Here is a 22,879-nt window from a genome sequence, read left to right on the forward strand (position 1 = left end):
ATTGTAAGGAATCCGCCTGCAGTGCGGGAGACTTGTATTCAGTCCCTGGGTTGGGAAGATCCCCTGGAGGAGGGCATGGCAACCCACTCCAGTGTTCTTGCCTGGAGAAGCCCCATGGACAGAGGAACTGGGCTACAATCCATGGGGTTGCAAAGAGTCAGACATGACTAAGCACGTCCCAAGGCTAAAAGTTAAGTACAGCCAGAGTTAATAGCATCATTCTCAATTTACAGATGAGAAAACAAAAGCTCAGAGAGGGAAGTTTTTAATTCAAGGATACCCAAGTAGTATGTGGCAGAGCTGAAACATGAAACTGTGACTTCTGATTACAAGTTTTTGGCTTTTTTGCTTTTGTCATATTTATCTACTCTATTTAAATACTGAACATTACTTTAATTCAAAGCCAACATTTAGGTGATACTTTTGAAGATACAGTTCTTAAGTTCTACTATGAATTTCTCTATATGCACATCTGATTTCCATTTTCCTACAAATTACTTGGGGGCAGAAAATTAACATATTTCCTCTCAGATGGAATTCAATGAATACTCACACAGAATAATTTGTACAGAAAAACATGAACTTCTTGATAAATCGTGTGCCAATGATATTCCTTATTACACTAAAGAAGCCCATTGAAAGCATCCAGAAAATGTATTTTCAATCATTAAGACATCAATTCCCATGATTGTGGGGCTGCTCACTATTTTTATGTTCCCCAAATTATTTTACTTTGACAATGGTGCACATACACAATGTAAACTGAAGTTTTGGTTGATTCATTCAAGCTTAATACAGGCTTTAAACTGCTGCTGGAAAGGAAAACTGAAATACGTGGGGGTAGCGCCCAAGGTTAGGCTGTGTCTACAGGATGCAAACGGAGTTTAGAAGATGAGCAAGTCAACAGCTGGCTCTATATACAGAATACCAAGCAACTGGTGTGCCTGACATTTTTCCTCTATAAAATCTCCTTGATTTATCAAAATGACTAATTCGACCTGTTCCTTTGACCTTATACAAACATGGTCTATGACATGGGGCTTGTTTGGTCAATAATGACTTTGACTATATATATAATAGCTACTGTGAATAAATGATTCAGTTTCTTTATCAATCTTAATTTAACTAATTTATTGATATTATTGCCAATATCTGTTGGATCATCAAAAAAGCAAGAGAGTTCCAGAAAAACATCTACTTCTGCTTTATTGACTATGCCAAAGCCTTTGACCATGTGGATCACAATAAACTGGAAAATTCTGAAAGAGATGGGAATACCAGACCACCTGACCTGCCTCTTGAGAAACCTGTATGCAGGTCAGGAAGCAACAGTTGGAACTGGACATGGAACAACAGACTGGTTCCAAATGGGAAAAGGAGTATATCAAGGATGTATATTGTCACCCTGCTTATTTAACTTCTATGCAGAGTACATCATGAGAAATGCTGGGCTGGAAGAAGCACAAGCTGGAATCAAGATTGCTGGGACAAATATCAATAACCTCAGATATGCAGATGACACCACCCTTATGACAGAAAGTGGAAAGGAACTCAAAAGCCTCTTGATGAAAGTGAAAGAGGAGAGTGAAAAAGTTGGCTTAAAGCTCAACATTCAGAAAACTAAGATCATGGCATCTGGTCCCATCACTTCATGGGAAATAGATGGGGAAACAGTGGCTGACTTTTTTTTTTGGGGGGGGGGCTCCAAGATCACTGCAGATGGTGACTGTAGCCATGAAATTAAAAGACGCTTACTCCTTGGAAGGAAAGTTATGACCAACCTAGACAGCATGTTAAAAAGCAGAGACACTACTTTGTCAACAAAGGTCCGTCTAGTTGAGGCTATGGTTTTTCCAGTGGTCATGTATGGATGTGACAGTTGGACTATAAAGAAAGATGAGCGCAGAAGAATTGATGCTTTTGAACTGTGGTATTGGAGAAGACTCTTGAGAGTCCCTTGGACTGCAAGGAGATCCACCCAGTCCATTCTAAAGGAGATCAGTCCTAGGTGTTCATTGGATGGACTGATATTGAAGCTGAAATTCCAATACTTTGGTCACCTGATACAAAGAGCTGACTCATTGAAAAATACCCTGATGCTGGGAAGGATTGAGGGCAGGAGGAGAAGGGGTCGACAGAGGATGAGATGGTTGGATGGCATCACTGACTCGATGGACATGGGTTTGGGTAGACTCTGGGAGTTGGTGATGTACAGGGAGGCCTGGCATGCTGCGGTTCATGGGGTCACAAAGAGTCAGACATGACTGAGTGACTAAACTGATACTGATTGATGTTATTTATATTTATTATTTAAATGATATCATCTATGTAAAAATAAAGTTGCATCAGTATATAATGCTATTATATACTGTATATAATATTATATAATATTATACTGTATATAATATGCAGTAGCTTTCTAGCATATAATAGTTACTCCACTTTAATTTTCTTTTTCTAAACTGGCCAAGCAAATATGGTCTACAGAGGAAGGTCTTACTCTAAATCTAAACTGGAATTCAAGGGGGAGTCTATGAACTCCCTGAATTCTCATACAAAAAGCATTTGTTTACACATGTGCATTTTGGGGAAAAGAACATCCATAATTTCACAAGACTTTCAATGAGGTCTGTATCTCTGAAAAGGTTAAGAACTAACTACTGATTTGGAGCCTTTGGGTAGAGGGTAGGTTTCCCAGACCTAAGAGAGATAAACATTTTTTTTTTTTTTAGAATCCCAGAATTGATATATTACTGTACTTTTCAAATTAACCATGTTAATTCTATCAGATAGGTTATTACTTAACTAGTAGGAAAGGAGAGTTATCATCTTTTAGAAGAAATGTTGAAAATTGGAAGGTTTTATCCTTATCTAACAAATAAGAACTCTATCATAACTATAATATACCTAAAATTAATAATAAAACCATAATACAATCTGATATTCAGGTAGTATTCAAATTTCTATGATTTTCTCACTTTCTTACAATTTATTTGAAACAATCAAAATAAGGTCAATACATTATGATTAGTTAAATACCTAAGTCTCTTTGAACCTTTATGACCCCCATTTCTCTTTTTTATTTTATTGTAATTATTCACTGCATATTTTCTCCAATTAGATTTTGGGGGGCAAGAACAGTTCATAAGTGGTACAATGCATTTCTATCAAGGGGCAACTGTTACGACTTTTTTTGGAGTGTTAGTAGATAATGATGGTCACTGCCTAGATCCATTAATGTATTAAAGTTCACAATATGATATTCTGATTTCCTCATACTTTATTCATTTATTATCTGAGATATTCCTATGAAGTGAAGATTCTCCTTGTCAACTATATTGTTATCCTGAGGTACAGTTCATAAAGAAAGAAAAAAAAATAGCTTGATTCTTCATTTCAAAGTAATGGATTCGTTTCTTAGCATCATCTAATTGTGACCAATTGAGCTGTTGCTGTTACTTAATGTCAGCATGAACATATCTAATGTATGTCAATCCCATGCATTCAGTAGTCATATTGATGCTTACACTGTCTTATCTTTGGAGCCTTTTCAAGTTGACTCAATTTTTTTTAACATGACTTCAGCACTCTTTGGCTGCATATTAGCTAACAGCTATGAGATCACAGACAAAGGAGAAAAGGTCAGAGGGGGTTAGCTTAGTGGAAACCAGAGACATGCAAAATGGTATGATACATTTAACATCTCTTATTCAGGAGAGCCAACGAATGATGAGTGAAGAAGCAGTAGACAAGTTTAGAGACTTTTGAGGAGCAGAGTAAAGAGGGTCTTGCAAGGTCTTATAATATATGAGATTTCAATATTCTGTAGGCCAATGGTTATCAAGCAAAGCAAGGTGCTTTGACCCACAAATATCTCAGACATCTATAAAACATGGTACAAGCAATTCCTTAATAATAAAAATTAAAGTACCAAACTTTAGAAATTATTTAAACTTAGAGTATACCATGCTTAGCCCTACACTTGGTATAATGTAATATAAAGTCACTTTTAATCATTGGCATTTTTAAAACTTTTTATTTTGTTTTGGAGTATAGCCAATTAGCAATGTTAATCTCTTAGCCAACAGCAAAGAGACTCAGCCATACACACGCACGTATCCTTTCTCTCCCAAACTCCCCTCCCATCCAGGCTGCCACATAACATGAGCAGAGCTCCCTGTGCTACACAGTAGGCCCTTGCTGGTTATCCATCTTAAATACAGCACTGTAGACCTGTCACCCCAAACTCCCTAACTCTCCCCTTTCCCCACTCTTGGCATTTTAACATGCTCTCTGGAGTGGGGTGGTACCGAGTGAGTGTGGCAAGCACACCTGTGGAGTGAAGGGGGAGTGGGTATCCTCCTTCATGCAAGTTCTAGTGAGTGACGAACCGAAGACAATGATGGTGCAGGGAGTCAGTAAAACAGTGTAAGTCAAGGGTAACATCAACATCCCTTCCTTCTTTCTTGACCAGAATCAGAGTCTGACTTCATTCACAAGTCAGTGTTTAATTTGTGCGAACTTAAGGTTTTCTGGGGAAAGAAGTTTCTTGCTTTATTAAACTAATCCATCCCTCCGTCCTCTTTTTTGTAGGAGGATGAACCACTTACTGGTTGATCGATGTTTTCTTCTCTAATCACAGAAGATGTACAAACACCAGCATAGTTTGCAGCTGTGATCTCTTTATCCAGTGAAGTGCTTTGAAAGGCCATAAAAGCTTTCGTACTTTTCATGTAATTCCACTTTTGATTAGAAGCCCCATTGTTATGTGGTTTGTATTTCTGAAAAAAAAGGGAGAGAGAAAAATATGGAGTCAAATAGAAGAATTTATGATTTGTGTACAGCAATCCTAGTCTTCATTGCATAAATTCAGAAAATACAAATAATTACTCAAAAGTCTACTATGTAGTGATAACTACCCTTGATATTGGATGATTATATTTCATATACACTTGCACTCTGATTTATTAAAAAAATGGAATCAGAAAACACACAAAATTTGATAACTGCAGTAGTTTTTTGGGTTTTTTTTTAAGTTTATATACTATTTGATCTTAGGGTATTTTACTTTATCAGTATTCAGTAGTTAAACATGTAGATTGTTTCTCAAATTTTCTTTACTATAAGCAAAAGAGCAACCGACATTCATAAAATAAATCTTTGTGTAAATCCATAACATTTCGAGAACAAACTCTTGAAGTAGAATTGCTAATAAAGGAACAGGATCATTAAAAATTCATGATGCATAATATAAAAGCTTTATAGTATCAAAATTTTTTCTAGAAAGATTATTCTAGTTTACACTTCAATCAGTATTATATGAAAATGGTCTCTTGACACTCTTGCCAAAGCATTGAAAATGTAATAAATGAAAAATAGTACCTCATTTATATTTTAATTTACATTCACTTGCTACCAAGAAGGTTTTTTAAAAAATATGAGTACACCATATTTTCAGGGTGCTCAGTGGGTAAAAAACCCACCTAAAATGTGGGAGAGGCATGAGACAAGGGTTCAGCCCTTGGGCCAGGAAGATCCCCTGGAGAAGGAACTAGAAGCCCACTCCAGTATTCTTGCCTGGAGAATCCCACTGACAGAGAAGCCTGGTGGGCTACAGTCCACAGGGTTGCAATGAGTAGCACATGACTGATGCAACTGAGCATGCACACACTCTATTTTATGTATTCGAAACAGCGTATTTATCCTAATTATAAAACTTGGTTTGAGCATAAGTTAAAAAATGAGTAGTTTCAATTTTAGGGAATTTAAACCAGTAGATTAGTTCTAACCAAACATATCGACACTTCAAGGAACTTTATAATGAATAATACTTACTTTACCAAAGAGAGATTGATAGTGAAGAGGAAAATAAATGAGTCTTAAGAATTGATTTAATAGGTCAGGCAATAGAGCATCCCTCAGAGGTACGCAAAACAAAGGCTATATTTCAAGGAACAGGGAGAGGGTTTAGTAACATTAACCTAACAGGCCTCATTTTTATTATTTTACATGAACATTGATATATTCTTACAAACTGCTTCAAGAAATAAAAATGAAACAGCAAGTAAAGAAAAAACTCTTGAAAGGTAATACAAATTACCTTGAGATCAAACTCATTTCTTATAAAAATGGGAACCTTAGGGGAAAACCTCCATATCTATAATTTTATGAAACTGATTAAGGTACTAAACTGCATCTGCATGAGGTTTTACCTCACTGTCATTCGTGCCAAAGAGGCACCTATCAGGGCAAAATGCGATGTTACATATACAGTATCTCATAGAATAAAATTTTAGACCCCCACAGACTGTAACCCGCCAGGCTCCTCTGCCCATGGAATTTTCCAGGCAAGAATACTGGAGTGGGTTGCCATTTCCTCCTCTAGGGGATCTTCCTGACCCAGGGATCGAACCCATGTCTCTTGCATCTCCTGCATTCGCAGGCAGATTCTTGACCATTTTCAGGCAGATTCCTGAAGCCCTGTCATCGATAGAAGATTTAATTAACCTTTTGTATTTGTTCAGATTTTTTACCACTTGAGTTACAGGGAAGTCATTACTAACAATCTGAAAGTGAAAGTTGCTCAGTCATGTCCAACTCTTTGCAACCCCATGAACTATACAGTCCATGGAATTCTCCAGGCCAGAATACTGGAGTGGGTAGACGATCCCCTTCTCCAGAGGATCTTCCCAATCCAGAGACCAAATCTGCCTGCGATGCAGGAGACCAGGGTTCAGTCCCTGGGTTGGGAAGATCCTCTGGAGAAGGGAATGGCAATCTACTTCAGTATTCTTGCCTGGAGGATTTCATGGACAGAGAAGCCTGGCAGGCTGTCGTTTGTGGGGTCACAAAGAGTCAGACATGACTGAATGACTAACACACACACATTTGTTCAGATTGCTGTATCTCAATTTTGGATTCAGGACCTGCAAAACAAGTTGCCTCATTGCTATTAGAAAATGGCATAAAACAAATTCTATTTGGAGACAATATATTCTGTTCAACAAAAACATGGCAAATACTGTGGAGGACACAGAAAGTAAATGCAGAGAAGGGACACTCCTAAACTTTCTCTCCTCCTGTGCTCAGTCGTCTGTGATTCTTTGCAACCCCATGGACTGTAGCCCACCAGGCTCCTCTGCCCATGGAACAATCCAGGCAAGAATACTGGAGTGGGTTGCCATTTCCTCCTCCAGGGGATCTTCCTGACCCAAGGATTGAACCTGCCTCTCCTGTGTCTCCTACACTGGCAGGCACATTCTTTATCATTCACACCACCTGGGAAGCCCGCCTACCAAGGAAAAACTACATACCCATCCAGGAGTGTCTTTGGTAAGTAAGGATGACAGACAAACATGGGAAAAAATCAACTCCATAGGTCTTTATCCAGAATTCAAAGGAAGGCAGCCTTCTCTGGACTCCAAAGATTGCTTGGCTGCTCTAAATATTTGCAAAATGTTGAAAGTGTATTTCAAATGGGTCTCTTAGTAGAATGAACGTTGATGAGCTCACATCCTCCAGGAAGACTTCTCTGACCATGGTCTTTACTGCCAGTTGCTGGGTGAGAGGGAACTGGCTTGTGTTTCCAAATCATTGAGCTTAAAATATGTGCATCAAACAGGCTTCCCAGGTAGCACAGCGGTAAAGAATCCACTTGCCAGTGCAGGGTCACAAGAAACGCAGGTTCGATCCCTAGGTGGGGAAGATCCCGTGGAGTAGGAAATGGCAACCCACTCCAGTATTCTTTCCTGGAAAATTCCATGGACAGAGGAGCCTGGCAGGCTACAATCTATGGAGTCACAAAAAGTTGGACACGACTGAACACACACACACAACAGCCATTCGCCTGACTACACCCACTTCTGAGACACTATGAATGCTTTGGGGATAATTTCTCATGCTTGCCGTTGGATTTGATTTAAGTAACTCACATAGCTTCTGACATGCAGCAAGCCCACAGTCACCATCTGTTGGATTAAACTAACTTAAGGGCTACATGAACATGTTCAATTTGAAATCTAGGCAGATTATTGTAAATATTTTAACAATGGCATTCACGATAGGTTTCTATGACCTATCTTTCTCCCAACAAGGAAGCACGGAGCTTTCCTTAAATTTAACTAAATAAAGGGCTGTAATTACTTTCTGAGCCTCTGTATATCTTACCTGAGCAATAACCGGGTAGCCACAGACTTTATCTCTAGCCTTGGTCATAGACACTGCCAGCACGAGATCTGGGTTACTCACCAGGTGAAAAGTCCTTGGGAAAACAGGATTAGGCACATTACAAAGTAGCTTTACCAATTTAGAGCACCCCCTGTGCTACTTATCTGTGCATTGCTTCTTAGCTCCATAGATTCTCTGTGATAATGGATGTGAAATCTTCTAGGCATTTCTCCCCACCATGAGCATGAAATTAAGTTTTCTTGGTGGAGAGTGCTGGAAGAATATGGAAGGAGAAAGGGGCTCTCTTGTTCTTTCTGGCTGCTGCCTGGGGTCAGTGTTTGGGAGTGGGGATATCCAGGGATGCTCTGCCAAACCAGGTGCCCAGAAGACATGGTCCCTTAAACCCTCACAGCCCTGGCCTGGTGATCATCCGCTTGTGGCCCTCTCGACATGGACACCACGAGCTCCAGGCCTTCTGCAGCACCAGCAACCCCATATCCTCTGCACTGCCATGTGTCCAGCAACAGCTGCACCCCCACGTATGTTTCAGAGGGTTGCTTCCTGCTTACCCGGCAACCACAGACACGATCTGACCAGACAAACTGGCCCATTTCTCAGCCATCCAGTGCACGGCATCCATGCTTTTCCAAGTGAGTTCTGAACTCCAGGTTTGGGAGGGACCCAATTCCAAGTTTGTCCTCAACTCCCTCACCCCCAGAGTCCCATATACAGGGATTAAAAAAAATCTGATAGTCATTTATCACAGTTTAATAATTTTTTATGTTAAAGAATCCTATCTAAATTTTCTCTCTCTAGACTGTACCCAGACACTCTCCTCACCTGTTTTGCTGTTGAAAAGGTAATGTGGCAGAGAGATTAAGAACATGGATTCTGGAGTCACAATTCCTGAATTTAAATCTTGAATATACCTCAAGATTTGCTCAACAACACTGTGTCTCAAGTTTCCTCATCTGTAAAATCAGATAATGGAGCATACCTCACAGGGCTCTCATCTCGGGGATATAATGGGTTAATGCATAGAAAATACATTGAATATTGTCTGCCTCATGGAACTTAATATGATCTACTATTATTGATGGCTGTGATTTTTTTATAGCCTTCCCTCAAATTCTTCTTTTCTACATGAGTATTTCCTAAAAGTTCAAGATTTATGTTGAATATTTTTAAGTTATATTGGCGTTAAAAATAAAGCCTCCTCGACTGAAAAAACAGACAAAATTATAGAGCTACCCCCCCGCCCCCCCCGCAGTTCTTTCCCTTATGTCACTTAAAAGCAAAAATAAACCAAACATTCAAGGATATTGTCTGCATAGCAAAAGTCTACTCTTTATGTCTGTCAACATAGTTGCATTACAGACCAGCAGTGGCATTCCTGCTGTGGAAAGTATAGCTAGTCCTGAGTATAAAATTTAATGATGTGGAAGTGGAAGTGGGGGTGGAGATCTGTTGTAAAAATACAGTATTTTTACTTTCAAGACTTAAAAGGTGCTAGATATCTAAGTCTCTGAACATAAAACATTCTCATTGTAAAGCATATGACCGACTCACATTGTTGTACAGCAAAAAACCAGCACAACCTTGCAAAGCAATTATATTCCAATGAAAACATGTTTTAATAAATAAAACAGATGAGATAGGAAATACCCCCAACTTAAAAAAAAAAAAACAATTTGAAACATTGTTTATATTCTTACAAGACTATCACTATTAATCATACAATGTGTTTCTTCCTTCTATTGTTAGTTAATGAAGTGTCATTTTACATCCAAAGTGGGTATTCGATTTTATCAAATACCTTTTTAGCATTTATCAAGTCCGTGCACGGCGGGAGTGCTGCTGTTCAATATTGTTCATCTCCGTAGCCTCAGCACGTGGCATAGCCCGCATCTTGCATTTTCACTGGCACTCGGTAGTAGTCAAATGAATGAATGATTCTGTATTTCCTGCAACCACTTACTGAGGCGGTGCCTAGATGAGTTACCTAGCTGTCTCTGTTTCTGCTGCCTAGAACAGATGTAGCCACTTCTCGTGTGCTCCAGTTCCATGCTCAGCCACGTCAGTGTTGATTTTTCTTCCTTTTTTGGACAATGGACTGTCACTTGCCCATAGCAGGGGTGCTTACATTCTGCGGGAACTCTGAGCTTATGGATGTCTACATCAAACCCACTATGTGCCAAACAGCAGTGTGAGACATTTGTGTCCCAGCAACATCCAGCATAAGGTACAGCCTCTTCTACTAATCCACGGCACAAGTGTGTACAAACCAACTCAGCCCCTTGAGCTTCAGTTTCCCTAGCTTTAGAACAAGTGAGGAGGATTTTCATCCCTGAGTGTTCTTTCATGTTTCCCTTTAGAGACCAAATGATTCATTCAGATTGTGCCAGGGCTGAAAATGGAAGAGAGATACCAGATTATCTCTAAAGTTGACCTGGCATTTTTTCTGTGTGGCTGGAAACCAAGTAAATGTGTCTCTGGCAATTTCCTCCCTCCTGTCGGTGCCCCTTTGCTCATTTCTTGCTGACTCTCCTGGACCATGTGCTCTTCCAGCTAGGCCTTGTTCTCACAGTCATAATTTCCCTTAAGAGGTTTTGCTGATAATTGCTTAAGACATCAGATTTCCTAGTTGTTTTCTATTTTAAATAGGCCACAATGAAAAAGTAATTCAAGACCCAAAGGACCGAATGAAAGGTAGAAAATTCTAGGCACAGGGATAGCACTTGGTGCCTCCCATCATGCTGGCAAACTACCAGGCCAGTGCTCTATTGGTACAAATTCTGATTGGGCTGTTGCCTCAAAAAGTGCTAATTTACTGCCTGGGAAAAATATGGGTGATCAAGACTATGGTTCACATAAATGGGATCTTCTATAGGTATTGCTACATAGTGTAACCCAGGGTTCTCCAGGCCTCACCAGTTTATCAGAACAAATGGGTTTCAATAACTAATTACAGGGGAAAAAGCAAAAGCAAAATGACAAGGCAAAATGTAGAAGAAAGCTCAGAATTACTGTCACTATACAGATACATTTTCGCCATGGGGCATTTATTCCTCTGAATCATGCCCATACCTAATCAGCAAGACTTCTGCAAAACCTCTCCTGCCCACATGCTTAGATGGTGACCCACGTGTTCATGAGCAAATCCGGTCCCAGTGCTGCTCCCCATTGTGGCTCCACTTCTCTCTGGACTCCACAGTTTCCAACCAGGGATCAATTAATACTACCATCTCCCTCCAATTGTTCCTCTCTTCTACAGTTTGACATGGGGAGGCCTCACTATGACAATGTTGTGGAGTGTTCCGGAAAGTGGAAGGAAATTGAAAGACACCATCTCCTTTTGTATTACATGTGGTTAGATTTTCCAAAGCAGTGATGGAGGGCATAGAGTTACAGGCAAGCTTCTCCTTGTTTTTACTTAAGCAGCCTGTCCTTCCCCTCTTCCTGATTTCCCAACAGCACTGAGAATGGAAACCAAAGCCAGTACAGACACTGAATGAGACTGAGCAGCACTCAGAACTTGTCCTCTCTTTTGATGACCAAGTGTTTCTGAACGAAACATCAAGTGTGGCTGTCTCCTTGGGGTCACTTCTCTCAGCCCCCATGCCTGACAGCTCCAGTTCTTCAGCCATGCTCAGATTCCAATTCTTAAGCTCAAGTAGGATGGCTACCATAATACAGAAAGCCAAGGCAGTAAGATGCAGCTCTAAATTCCAGAAAAGTAGAGATGGGTAGCACTAGCTACATGAGCAAGAATTTGTATCTGTTTAGTTCTTTGCTGAAAGCGCCAGCACCTAAAACACTGCCCTTGATAATCCTTTGCAGCTAAATGAATGAATTCTGGTCCCATACAGAAAGCTATTCACAGGGACAAAAGCCTGCTTCTTAGCTCCCCCGTCGCAAAGACAGCTTAGCTAGGATGAATGGGGCGAAAGAACACACTCACCAGGTCTGTCTACATGTTGGCTTTTCAGCCGTCTCTAAAACAAGGCCACGTGTGTTCCCTGCTGGCGGCTCTGAATCTCAGACCAGGGAGCAGAGGAAGGCTAGTTCCTTTCCTGTCCATGCTGGCCCCTCTGCTGCCGCCTGCTGAAGCGTATACAGTCTCTCTAGCAGCAGCAGTCCCCTAAGCCTTCTGCATCAGACACCCTTCAGAATCCAACAAAAATCATAGCTGTTTCCCAGGAAAAAGAAAAAGTATTGCACAGATATACAAATACATTTTCTGTATGTAGTATTTCAAGAGACTGAAGAGGGCCCTGGAGCCCCCACGATACAACACGAACGATAGACTTGGAAGCAAATCATCTAAAAACCAAGTTGTTCTCTCTCTTGCTAAGGAAACGGTCAAGTATACACAAAACCAGAGAGAAATGTACAAGAAACCACCACAGACTCAACAGTTATCAACATGCTGCTATTCCTGCTTCATCCACTGCCCCTCCCCACTTTAAAAATGTTTGCTTTGCTAGAATATTCTAAAACCAATCTGAGCTTTCAGTTTTATCTGTAAATACTACAATGTACATCCAAGTGACCAGGACTTAAAAAAAAAAAAACATAACCATTAAACGATTATGACACCCTACAAAATTAAAGCCTTTTTAATATCACGTGCTACCTAGACTGTTTTAAATTTCTTCTGATTGTCTAGGAAATAACCTTTCCGACAGTGGTAAGCTTCAAGCTAGATCCATACAAGGGCCAGTCACGGCACTCAGTTGATATATTTGATTAGGACAAGAATTCAATCCGATTTCACTGTGTGAATAGAAGCCACATCAGTCAGTTATCTGCTGGAAGTGGTGGAAGGGAGGGAGGGCATACATGTGAGGAGGTACAGGAGACTCTGTTAACGAAAAGTACCTCACAATTTTTAAAATAGGACTTTTTAGAATTCTTACTTGATTTTATGACGTTTTCAAATCATAAAATCAATTAGATTAGCACCTAGTTTTCCCTTGAACTTGGCTCATTAAAACTATGAACCCAATAGTTCAGGCTTCACATTCCTTATCTGAATCCAGAGTGGATGGGTTGCATGTAGACTACTGAGCACTTACATTTGATTTCACTTTTTCTTCCTTGAGTAGGTTAAGAAAAAAATCATTGGCTACATTAAAAAGAAAATCCAAAGTCCTCAGATATACCCCTGCCTGCTCTGTGGGGACCGTGCTGGATCTCTTTGGCTCCCATTCACCTCTTGATATATTAACGCCCAAATATGATGGGTTTACCTGCTGTCCTCCTTGTGCATCCAGCATTGATGACTATCATCTGCTTTTTTCTCCACCAAAACCACCTCCACTCCTGAGCGCAGGTTGGGGCCTCGCACCCCCAAGACTAGATGAGGTGCAGCATAGCTTATAATTTGCCCATCTCTGTATTCAAACTGCTGGTGGCAAAGTTTCTGCAATTTACTCTGTTTTGGAGAATGGCTGAGATAAAGAAAATCCCATTAGTGGCAGAAAAATGTCCTGTGCTCTCATGTGCTGCAGATTGCAAGTTCTGTTGGCGAGAGACCTGCCGTGAACCAAATTCACTTGTTAATGGGGAAGCATTATCATCAGGAGAGCAGCGAAGCCATTTGCTTTGCATTGTCAAGCTGATGTAAAAAGTAGAATTCTGAGTTTATTTTGTAATAGGAATATATGTTTATCCAAGAGAATATGAGAAATTCATCAGCAAAGAAAAAAAATCATTTTAGATCATTTAAAGAGAAAAAGAAGTAGGAGGCAGAACAGGTCAAATAGAAATCAAAACAGAGAGAAACAGAGGAGTTCTGAACAAATGATGATCATTTCTATCCTCTATCTACAGAATTCCTGGCAAATAGAACCCCATTCCCCAAGCTTTTTCCATCTTCCCTAACAGCTCATAGAATATTATAAACCAAAATGATGATATGCTAACAAGTTAAAAGAATGTCTTACTTAAATATCTCTTAAGGCATTAAACAGACTTAATAAATCTATCAAACATAACAATACATTAGCAATTAATTTATAAATGTCTATTAAGTCTACTTTGTGCATGGACCAATGCTAAGTGTTGAAGAGCTGAAACTGTTTAATTTATGTAAATTGCTGTAATGTTAAGTAAATGCATAAAGATTATGGAATAATAAAAAGTACTATAGATTTCTGTCATTTCATTGGACATTGACCAGAGAAAAAAATAAAATTAAAAGGCAAGAAATTGCATTTTACTAATTTCTTAAAGACATCGGGGGATTTTACATGCTTATTCATGAGTTCATTCACATACTCATTTCACTAAAATACAGGCTCTGTCCTAAGTTCTCAGGAGGCAAAGATGGGTGGGCTTGCCTTTTAAAAGAAAAGACACAAGTGAATTACACAAGAAATTACACAAAAGACACAAGTGAATTACACGAGAAATTACACAAAAAAGACACAAGAAATTACACTCTACAGCTAAAGTGAGAAGGTATTTCCCACCTGTACCTGTAAATACTTCAGTCAAAATCAGAAGGAACACAGAAATGTGTTTGTTGATGTAGATAGCAACTAAAAGTAATGTAAATCTTCAGGAATAAAGTGAGTGAACCTAAGACCAGGTAGAAATATTTAACAGAATCCCTTATAATTTTTTACCTGTATTTCTTCTCTGGTTCCATATTTTCAAAGAGCCCGTCTTCCATTTTCTTTGGAAGACTGTCATTCTCATCAAAGTTATGAGAAGATTCCTGCCAGGCATACCTGAGAAGTGTGTGACAAGCCTTCATTCTGAGATGGGCTCTTGCATGTGAATCTCTATCAAGGTGGAGAAGCAAAGAGAGGTCTGAGAATTCTGATTTATACTCACAGGATGTTCTCTGAGGTGCAGTCTGATTGTATCCTAAAGGATGTCAGTGGATCTGGAAATCATATTTCCATAATGGTTCCTAACATTACAAAGTCACATCCTACTAATACACAGTTTAGAATTTTAATACAAAGCTACCAATAAAATTTCTCAATCACATAATAAACAGCATTCATCTCTGTCATATTTACTCAGGAAAAAATGGGGCCATATGTATTATATTGCAAAAATAAGATTAGGACTACTCAATAGTTTTGGAAATTCATAACAAATGTGTAATGAGACTCTTGCCTACTCCATAAATGTGGCATAATTCTGTCTGAAACAGACAGCCTAGATTACTAGGTTTCATAAAATTTACTCATTAGGCAATGTTAAGGAATCTTAATTAACTTTTCCTCTCAGTAGAAAAATCTAGAGAGACTCAAATAGCACCAGCACAAACATGCCAGGTTTTGATAGAGAATAATATACAAAAACACTTAAATAGTCATAGTCTGAATAACTGAGCGGGCCTCCTGGCTTCTTATTTAGATGAAATCGTGAACAGACACATAGCCACCATGCAGATGTGAGTATATCAAGTTCCCAGGCTCAGTTCAGGGTAGAGTTGCTTGCGTGGGATCATGATACAATACGGGACTGCTCTGCTGAAGGCAGGATACATATACAGGCAAAGGAGCTCACATACTTCAACACTGTAAATGTGCATAAGTGTAAATAAAGTTCTCTGGGGGAAGTCGTGGTCGCCAAGGTGCTTGTGGTAATTTGATGTAACTGCAAGCAGTATCAAAGCACCCGTCTCCAGGGACAAGTCCTGCTTTAGAAGAGCAGGCCATAGACTTTTCAAATGTAGCAAAAGTATTACATGCGGATATGAAATCGGTGGGTAACAACTGCCTCATTCAGAACTTCAGCAGGAACAGCTTCTCAAGTAGAAAAATCTCATTAACAGTTAAAGAGAAATACTGCCATCTTGTGTTGAAAATAGAAAATGCAGCTTTCCCACCAACTTCATCTGTTTGATGAAAATAGACCAACAACAAAAATAAAGTCAGTTTTAACACAGTCAGCAAGGTGTAAACAAGATTTTTCCTCCAAGTTGAGATGTTTTATCTTCTAACTAGGGCAGTCTGTATGCTCTTCAGCTTCCAAGCAAATGAAGTACAGTACAGTCAATTTTAGAACAGCCATTAAAACAGACACCTAAACAAACATCTTGCTTTATTGATTCGTTTATGTCCACTAGTTAGAACCGGACATGGAACAACAGACTGGTTCCAAATTGGGAAAGGAGTAGGCCAAGGCTGTACATTGTCACCCTGCTTATTCAACTTATATGCAGAGTACATCATGTGAAATGCCAGGCTGGATGAAGCATAAGCTGGAATCAAGATTTCTGGGAGAAATATCAATAAGCTCAGATATGCAGATGACACCACCCTTATGGCAGAAAAGTGAAGAAGAACTAAAGAGCATCTTGATGAAAGTGAAAGAGGAGACTGAAAAAGTCTCAAGGGGTTTACATTCTAGTGGGAAGAAGAGAGATAATAGACAAATAAATGAATAAATAAGCAATTTAAGTGTTACAGGTGGGATAAAACAGGAAATTGTGATAGAAATTGGGTAGGGTGAGGTAGGACCTACTTTAGCAATGGAGTCAGAGAAGACTCCTCTGAGAAATGATGCTAGAGTTGGGACTTGGACAATGGGAAGAAGCCAGGCGTGTCAAGACCTGAGGGGAGAACACTCGAGAACAAGTGGAAAGGCTCCAAGGCAAGAACATACATGGCTCATTGAGGAACAGAAAGACACTAGTGTGACAGGCATATACTAAGTGAAGGGAAAGGTTGTACATGAAGACTTAAGAAGTGACCAGGGCCTAGATACAAGGCACTGAAGAAATGAGAAAATTCCTTTCAAACTCCAGGCTCCGAAGGCCTTTTCTTCCACAAAGCATCAATGCAGAGGTTAGTGCCCTCAGAATTTCTTTTCCACTTTGTTTCTTATCATTCTTATTAGAAATCTTTTCACCGAACCAAACTATCAAAAATGTTCCTTCCAGATTTATGCTCTAGCCTCTTGCTTTACAGATGTCCCTCCTTAAATTATTCCCCCTCTTTTTTAAATATGTGAAAATCTCCATATAAACATATGTAAGAAAGTCTAGGGAAATTTTGTGTTTACTTAATATAAGATGATAGGGGTTCAAGTGATCAGAAATGGTTCAAAGAACAAGTGAAAGTTAGCCTGGAAAAGATACAACCCAGATTAATGATAGTGAGTTCCAAATACTTTAAACAGGCGAACTCATAGAATAGAGACATTCTAAATTATTATTTCAACATTAAAATGGGCTGCCTTGTACAATAGTGATCTCCCTGTCAACTAGGAGTATTCATGAAGAGACTGGATTAACAGATCCTGCCTATAACATACAGGACATCTTTTTTTTTTTCCTACATCATTTTTTTTTTTTTAACCTGAGGTATAACATATAACACTATATTAGTTTCAGGTGTACAACATAATGATTTGATATTCGTATATATTGTGAAATGATCGCCACAAATACATGTAGTTAACACCCCTCCCTGCAGATAGTTACAGGTTGTTTTTCTTGTAATAACTTTAAGATCTGCTCCCTTAATGACTTTCAAATACACAGCGCAGTATTACTGGGTATAGTCACATGCTTCCGCACTGTTGGTCAAATGGACTCAACCACTTTTAGATCAAGAATTCCAGGCCTTGATGAAATCTATGAACCAGAACAAGAATCTTTGCTCTCAAAGATATCACTTCTTTTTTCTTATTTTCTGTTTATTTTTCCAAAGTACAGTCTAATAACTCAGAGGCTAGACGATAACATTCTTTAGAAGAACAAGAGGGGATGTTAGGAAAGCCTGTGGCCCATTCCCTAACGATTGAGCAAGATATCATATAAGTCAAATCACTTTCTCTGTGAAAGGCTTTCCTTTCTGGTGGCTTTTTAGTGTCAGGATGTAGGACCAGATGAATTACCCACTAAAATGAGGAAGTTTGATCACTGACATAAAAGTTAATATTCTTATACATGAGGATAGAAACAATCTTTTAAAACAATGGGTAACAATGATGTATAAATTAATTCTCAATTACTACAATGGTAATTGACCAGCTATTTCTGGTTTCATAATTTGGAAACTCATTCGATGATTCCTACATTTATTCAGTAAATGATGACAAAAGTCAGTTTCCCTGGTCTTCGCAGAACACATGTGACAGTTTCTGCCCTTAAGGAATTCCCAAGTTGGTAGTTGTTGGTGAGGGAGAAGGTAAGGATCTGATAAGTACATTGCTAGCACATCACTGTCATGATTGATTTAATGATAAAGAATCCTTCCACCAATGAGGATGGGGCAAGTCAAGGTGGCTCAGTTGGAGAGAAATGAGTACGTGGTCAGGCCTACAACAGTGCATCAGTGGAGTAGGCCATGTTCAGCTGACAGCTTGCAGCTGCTGAGCTGGAGCTTGGAGCTCACATGGCAGAAAGAAAAAGCATGGAGAGGAGATGGGCATGTGGGCACAAATGAGGGTTAACACAGGCCTGGATGAGGGTCAGAAGGGCTTGAAATTGCAGACTAAACATTGTTTTCTGTGTGCAATAGGTAGCTATTGAAGAACTGTATAAAAGGATTGTGCTTTAGAAAGATGATTGTCCACAGACGAAACTTCAAGGTGAATTGGAAGGAGGAGATTATGGAGATAGAAACCAACCAGATAGCTATACCAGCAATCCAGGATGGTAACTTACATTAACATACATTCAGCTGGAATCTCCAGTAAGGAAGAAACACGATTGTTCCTAAAGTACATGCTGATGGAGACAAAACATGATAAACTCCTCAAATAAATGTCCCCAGTTCTAAGATTCTGGTGTTTTTAAAAATAGTAACATCAAAGGCTTTTTCTGCATCTATTGAGATTATCATATGGTTTTTATCTTTCAATTTGTTAATATGGTGTATCAGACTGATTGGTTTGTGTATATTGAAGAATCCTTGCATCCCTGGAATAAACCCAACTTGATCATGGTGTATGAGCTTTTTGATGTGTTGCTGAATTCTGTTAGCTAAAATTTTGTTGAGGATTTTTGCATCTATGTTCATCAGTGATACTGCCTATAGTTTTCTTTTTCTGTGTTGTCTTTGTCTGGTTTTGGTATCAGGGTGATGATGGCCTCATAAAATAGGTTTGGAAGTGTTCCTTCCTCTGCAATTTTTTGAAAGAGTTTTAGAAGGATAGGCATTATCTCTTCTCTAATGTTTGATAGAACTCTCCCGTGAAGCCATCTGGTCCTGGGCTTTTGTTTTTTGAGAGATTTTTTATCACAGCTTCAATTTCAGTGCTTGTAATTGGGTTGTTAATAATTTCAGCACTGCTTCATTATTAAAAATCTCCAAAAATGGGCATAGAAGGAACCTACCTCAACTTGGTAAAGGCCATACATGATACACCTACAGCAAACATTATTCTCAATAGTGAAAAACTGAAAGCATTCCCCCTAAGATCAGAAACAAGACAAGGGTGCCCACTTCCCCCACTATTATTCAACATAGTTCTGGAAGTTACAGCAATCAGAGAAGAAAAAGACATAAAAGTAATTCAGATTGGAAAAGAAGAAATAAAGCTCTATTTGCAGATGACATGATACTGTACATAGAAAACCCTAAAGATAGTATTACTTTACTATCTTTAAAATTACTAGAGCTAATCAGTGAACTTAGCAAAGTTGCAGGATACAAAATGAATACACAGAAATCACTTGCATTTTTATATACTAACAATGAAAAATCAGAAAGAGAAATTAAGGAATCAATCCCATTCACCATTGCAACAAAAAGAATTAAATATCTAGGAATAAACTTACATAAGGAGACAAAAGAACTGTACACAGAAAAGTATAAGACACTGATGAAAGAAATCAAAGATGACATAAACAGATGGGAAGATATTCCATGTTCCTGGGTAGGAAGAATCAATATTGTGAAAATGACTATACTACCAAACACAATCTACAGATTCAATGTGATCCCTATCAAATTACCAATGACATTTTTCACAGAACTAGAACAAAAAATTTCACAATTCATATGGAAACACAAAAGACCACGAATAGCCAAAGCAGTCTTGAGAAAGAAGAATGGAGCTGGAGGAATCAACCTTTCTGACTTCAGATCATACTACAAAGCTACAGTCATCAAGACAGTATGGTACTGGCACAAAAACAGAAAGATAGACCAATGGAACAAGATAGAAAGCCCAGAAATAAACCCATGCTCCCTTTGGGTACCTTATATTTGACAAAGGAGGCAAGAATATACAATGGGGCAAAGACAGCCTCTTCAATAAATGGTGTGGGAAAACTGGACAGCTACATGTAAAAGAATGAAATTAGAACACTTCCTAACACCATACACAAAGATAAACTCAAAATGGATTAAAGACCTAAATGTAAGACCGGAAACTATAAAACTCTTAGAGGAAAACATACACAGAACACTCAGTGACATAAATCAAAGAAAGATCCTTTATGACCCACCTCCTAGAGTAATGGCAATAAAAACAAAAGTAAACAAGTGAGACCTGATTAAACTAAAAAGATTTGCACAGCAAAGGAAACTATAAGCAAGGTGAAAAGACAACCCTCAGAATGGGAGAAAATAATAGCATATGAAACTGACAAAGGATTAATTTCCAAAATATACAAGCAGCTCATACAACTCAATACCAGAAAAACAAACAACCTAATCAAAAAGTGGGAAAAAGACCTAAACAGGTATTTCTCCAAAGAAGACATACAGATGGTTAACACATGAATAGATGCTCAACATGGCTCATTGTTAGAGAAATGGAAATCAAAACGACAATGAGATATCACCTTACACCAGTCAGAATGGCCATCATCAAAAAGTTTGCAAACAATAAATGCTGGAGAGGGTGTGGAGAAAAGGGAATGTCCTTGCACTGTTGGTGGGAATGTAAATTGATACAGTTACTATGGAAGACGGCATGGAGATTCCTTAAAATACTAGGAATAAAACCACCATGTGACCCAGCAATCCCACTCCTAGGCATATACCCTGAAGAAACCAAAATTGAAAAAGACACATGTATCCCACTGTTCATTGCAGCACAATTTACAATAGCTAGAACATGGAAGCAACCCAGATGTCCATCAATGGATGAATGGATAAAGAAGTTGTGGTACATATACACAATGGAATATCACTCAGCCATAAAAAGGAACGCCTTTGAGTCAGTTCTAATGAGGTGGATGAACCTAGAACCTATGAAGTAAGTCATAAAGAGAAAGATAAATATTGTATTCTAAGGCATATATATGGAATCTAGAAGAATGGTACTAAAGAATTTCCTTACAGGGCAGCAATGGAGAAACAGACATAGAGAATAGACTTATGGACATGGGGAGAGGGGAGAAGAGGGTGAGATGTATGGAAAGAGTAACATGGAAACTTACATTATTAAATGTAAAATAGATAGCCAACGGGAATTTGCTGTGTGGCTAAGAAACTCAAACAGGGACTCTGTATCAACCTAGAGGGGTGGGATGGGGAGAGAGGTGGGAGGGAGGTTCAAAAGAGAGGGGATATATGTATACCCATGGTTGATTCATGTGGAGGTTTGACAGAAAACAACAAAATTCTGTAAATCAATTATCCCTCAATAAAAAAATAAATTAAAAAAAACAGTAGCATCATAACAGAATTATTGAAAGTACATCATTGTGATGGTTGAGCACTGAAGCTCCAGCTCTATCCTTTTGCCACAAAACTAATTAAATACTAGCTCTTCAAATGCCATTAGTTTCACAAACTTGACGTGGGTTCCCTGCATGGGCTCTGCACTGTTACTGAGCTAATGAGCTAAGTTCAAATAGGAACAGGTAACTTTTCTGGCCACACTGATTACTTACAGAATTTCACTGGAAGCATTTTCTGATGTTAAAGCATTTTTTTGCATATGTTTTTCCTCTGGTTCTATAATTTGCTTCTCTTTTCCAAAAACTGGTTTCCTCACAGCAAGCTTGGCTCCAGACACAATGTCACTTTGGACTTCTAAAACAAGAGCTGAACAAAAATGCACAAATTGCAAGGACGTATTAGTTATCATCTCAGAGCATCAGGATTTTGAAAAAACGTGTTAAAATAAAAATGCAAAACGTTCCAGCTGTTGTGTCTAAGAGAATACATTCTAAGTGTAATTGATAGCTGCCCTTTAAACTAATAAATTGAATTTCACTTAATTGAATTTTTGTAGATTCTTTCCTCTCAAGATATTTTCAGTCAAAAGTGCTAAAAATAGGTCTTTCCAAATTAAGCTAGCTATTGTAAATTGTAACTATTCAAATGGGTTACATTATCTAGACATACGCCTTTAGATCATTCTCTGGGATCCCAGACACCTCAGTGAAAGTTCCCAATGCCTTGAGAGACACATGCAAAGCATAATATATGGTGTTCAATATATGCAATAAGATACTATTTTAAATTATATTAATGCATTTTCTCTTTTTCCTTTCTATGTATAGGATCTTTGTCCTGGTCCTGGGATATCCTTCAGGGAAGATGGAAGACCATGAGGAAATGAGCAACATTACGAAAGGAAAGCGTAAGTACAAGTACAGTTTTGACATTCAAGCACAAGACTATGGCTATGCAGGTCAGGACGACACTGTCATGATTTAGGATCTTTTTTTTTTCTAAAGGCCTTTAGCTCCCATTTAACTCATCACAGTTTTAATCTCAGAGTTGAGCTGGAGGAACCCTACCATTTCTGGGCCTGAGGGAATCTGTGGTGGAACACA

At 38.7% G+C, this 22,879-nt stretch overlaps 1 protein-coding gene across 4 annotated transcripts in view; it reads right to left on the reverse strand.

Annotated features, from left to right (window-relative positions):
• DCDC1 (doublecortin domain containing 1) overlaps positions 1 to 22,879 on the reverse strand; it is a 470,261-nt gene that overhangs the window by 36,248 nt on the left and 411,134 nt on the right. For all 4 annotated transcript variants that reach the window (XM_059875151.1, XM_015474817.3, XM_015474816.3 and 1 more), the window contains 5 exons: positions 21,989 to 22,142; positions 14,799 to 14,957; positions 13,419 to 13,619; positions 8,167 to 8,260; positions 4,611 to 4,781 (listed from right to left, as the gene is read on the reverse strand). In XM_059875151.1, coding sequence (XP_059731134.1) covers positions 4,611 to 4,781; positions 8,167 to 8,260; positions 13,419 to 13,619; positions 14,799 to 14,957; positions 21,989 to 22,142 — 779 coding nt within the window. The remainder of the gene's footprint in view (positions 1 to 4,610; positions 4,782 to 8,166; positions 8,261 to 13,418; positions 13,620 to 14,798; positions 14,958 to 21,988; positions 22,143 to 22,879) is intronic.

This window comes from Bos taurus, chromosome 15 (genome assembly GCF_002263795.3).
Source record: "Bos taurus isolate L1 Dominette 01449 registration number 42190680 breed Hereford chromosome 15, ARS-UCD2.0, whole genome shotgun sequence".
NCBI classification, from domain to species: domain Eukaryota; kingdom Metazoa; phylum Chordata; class Mammalia; order Artiodactyla; family Bovidae; genus Bos; species Bos taurus.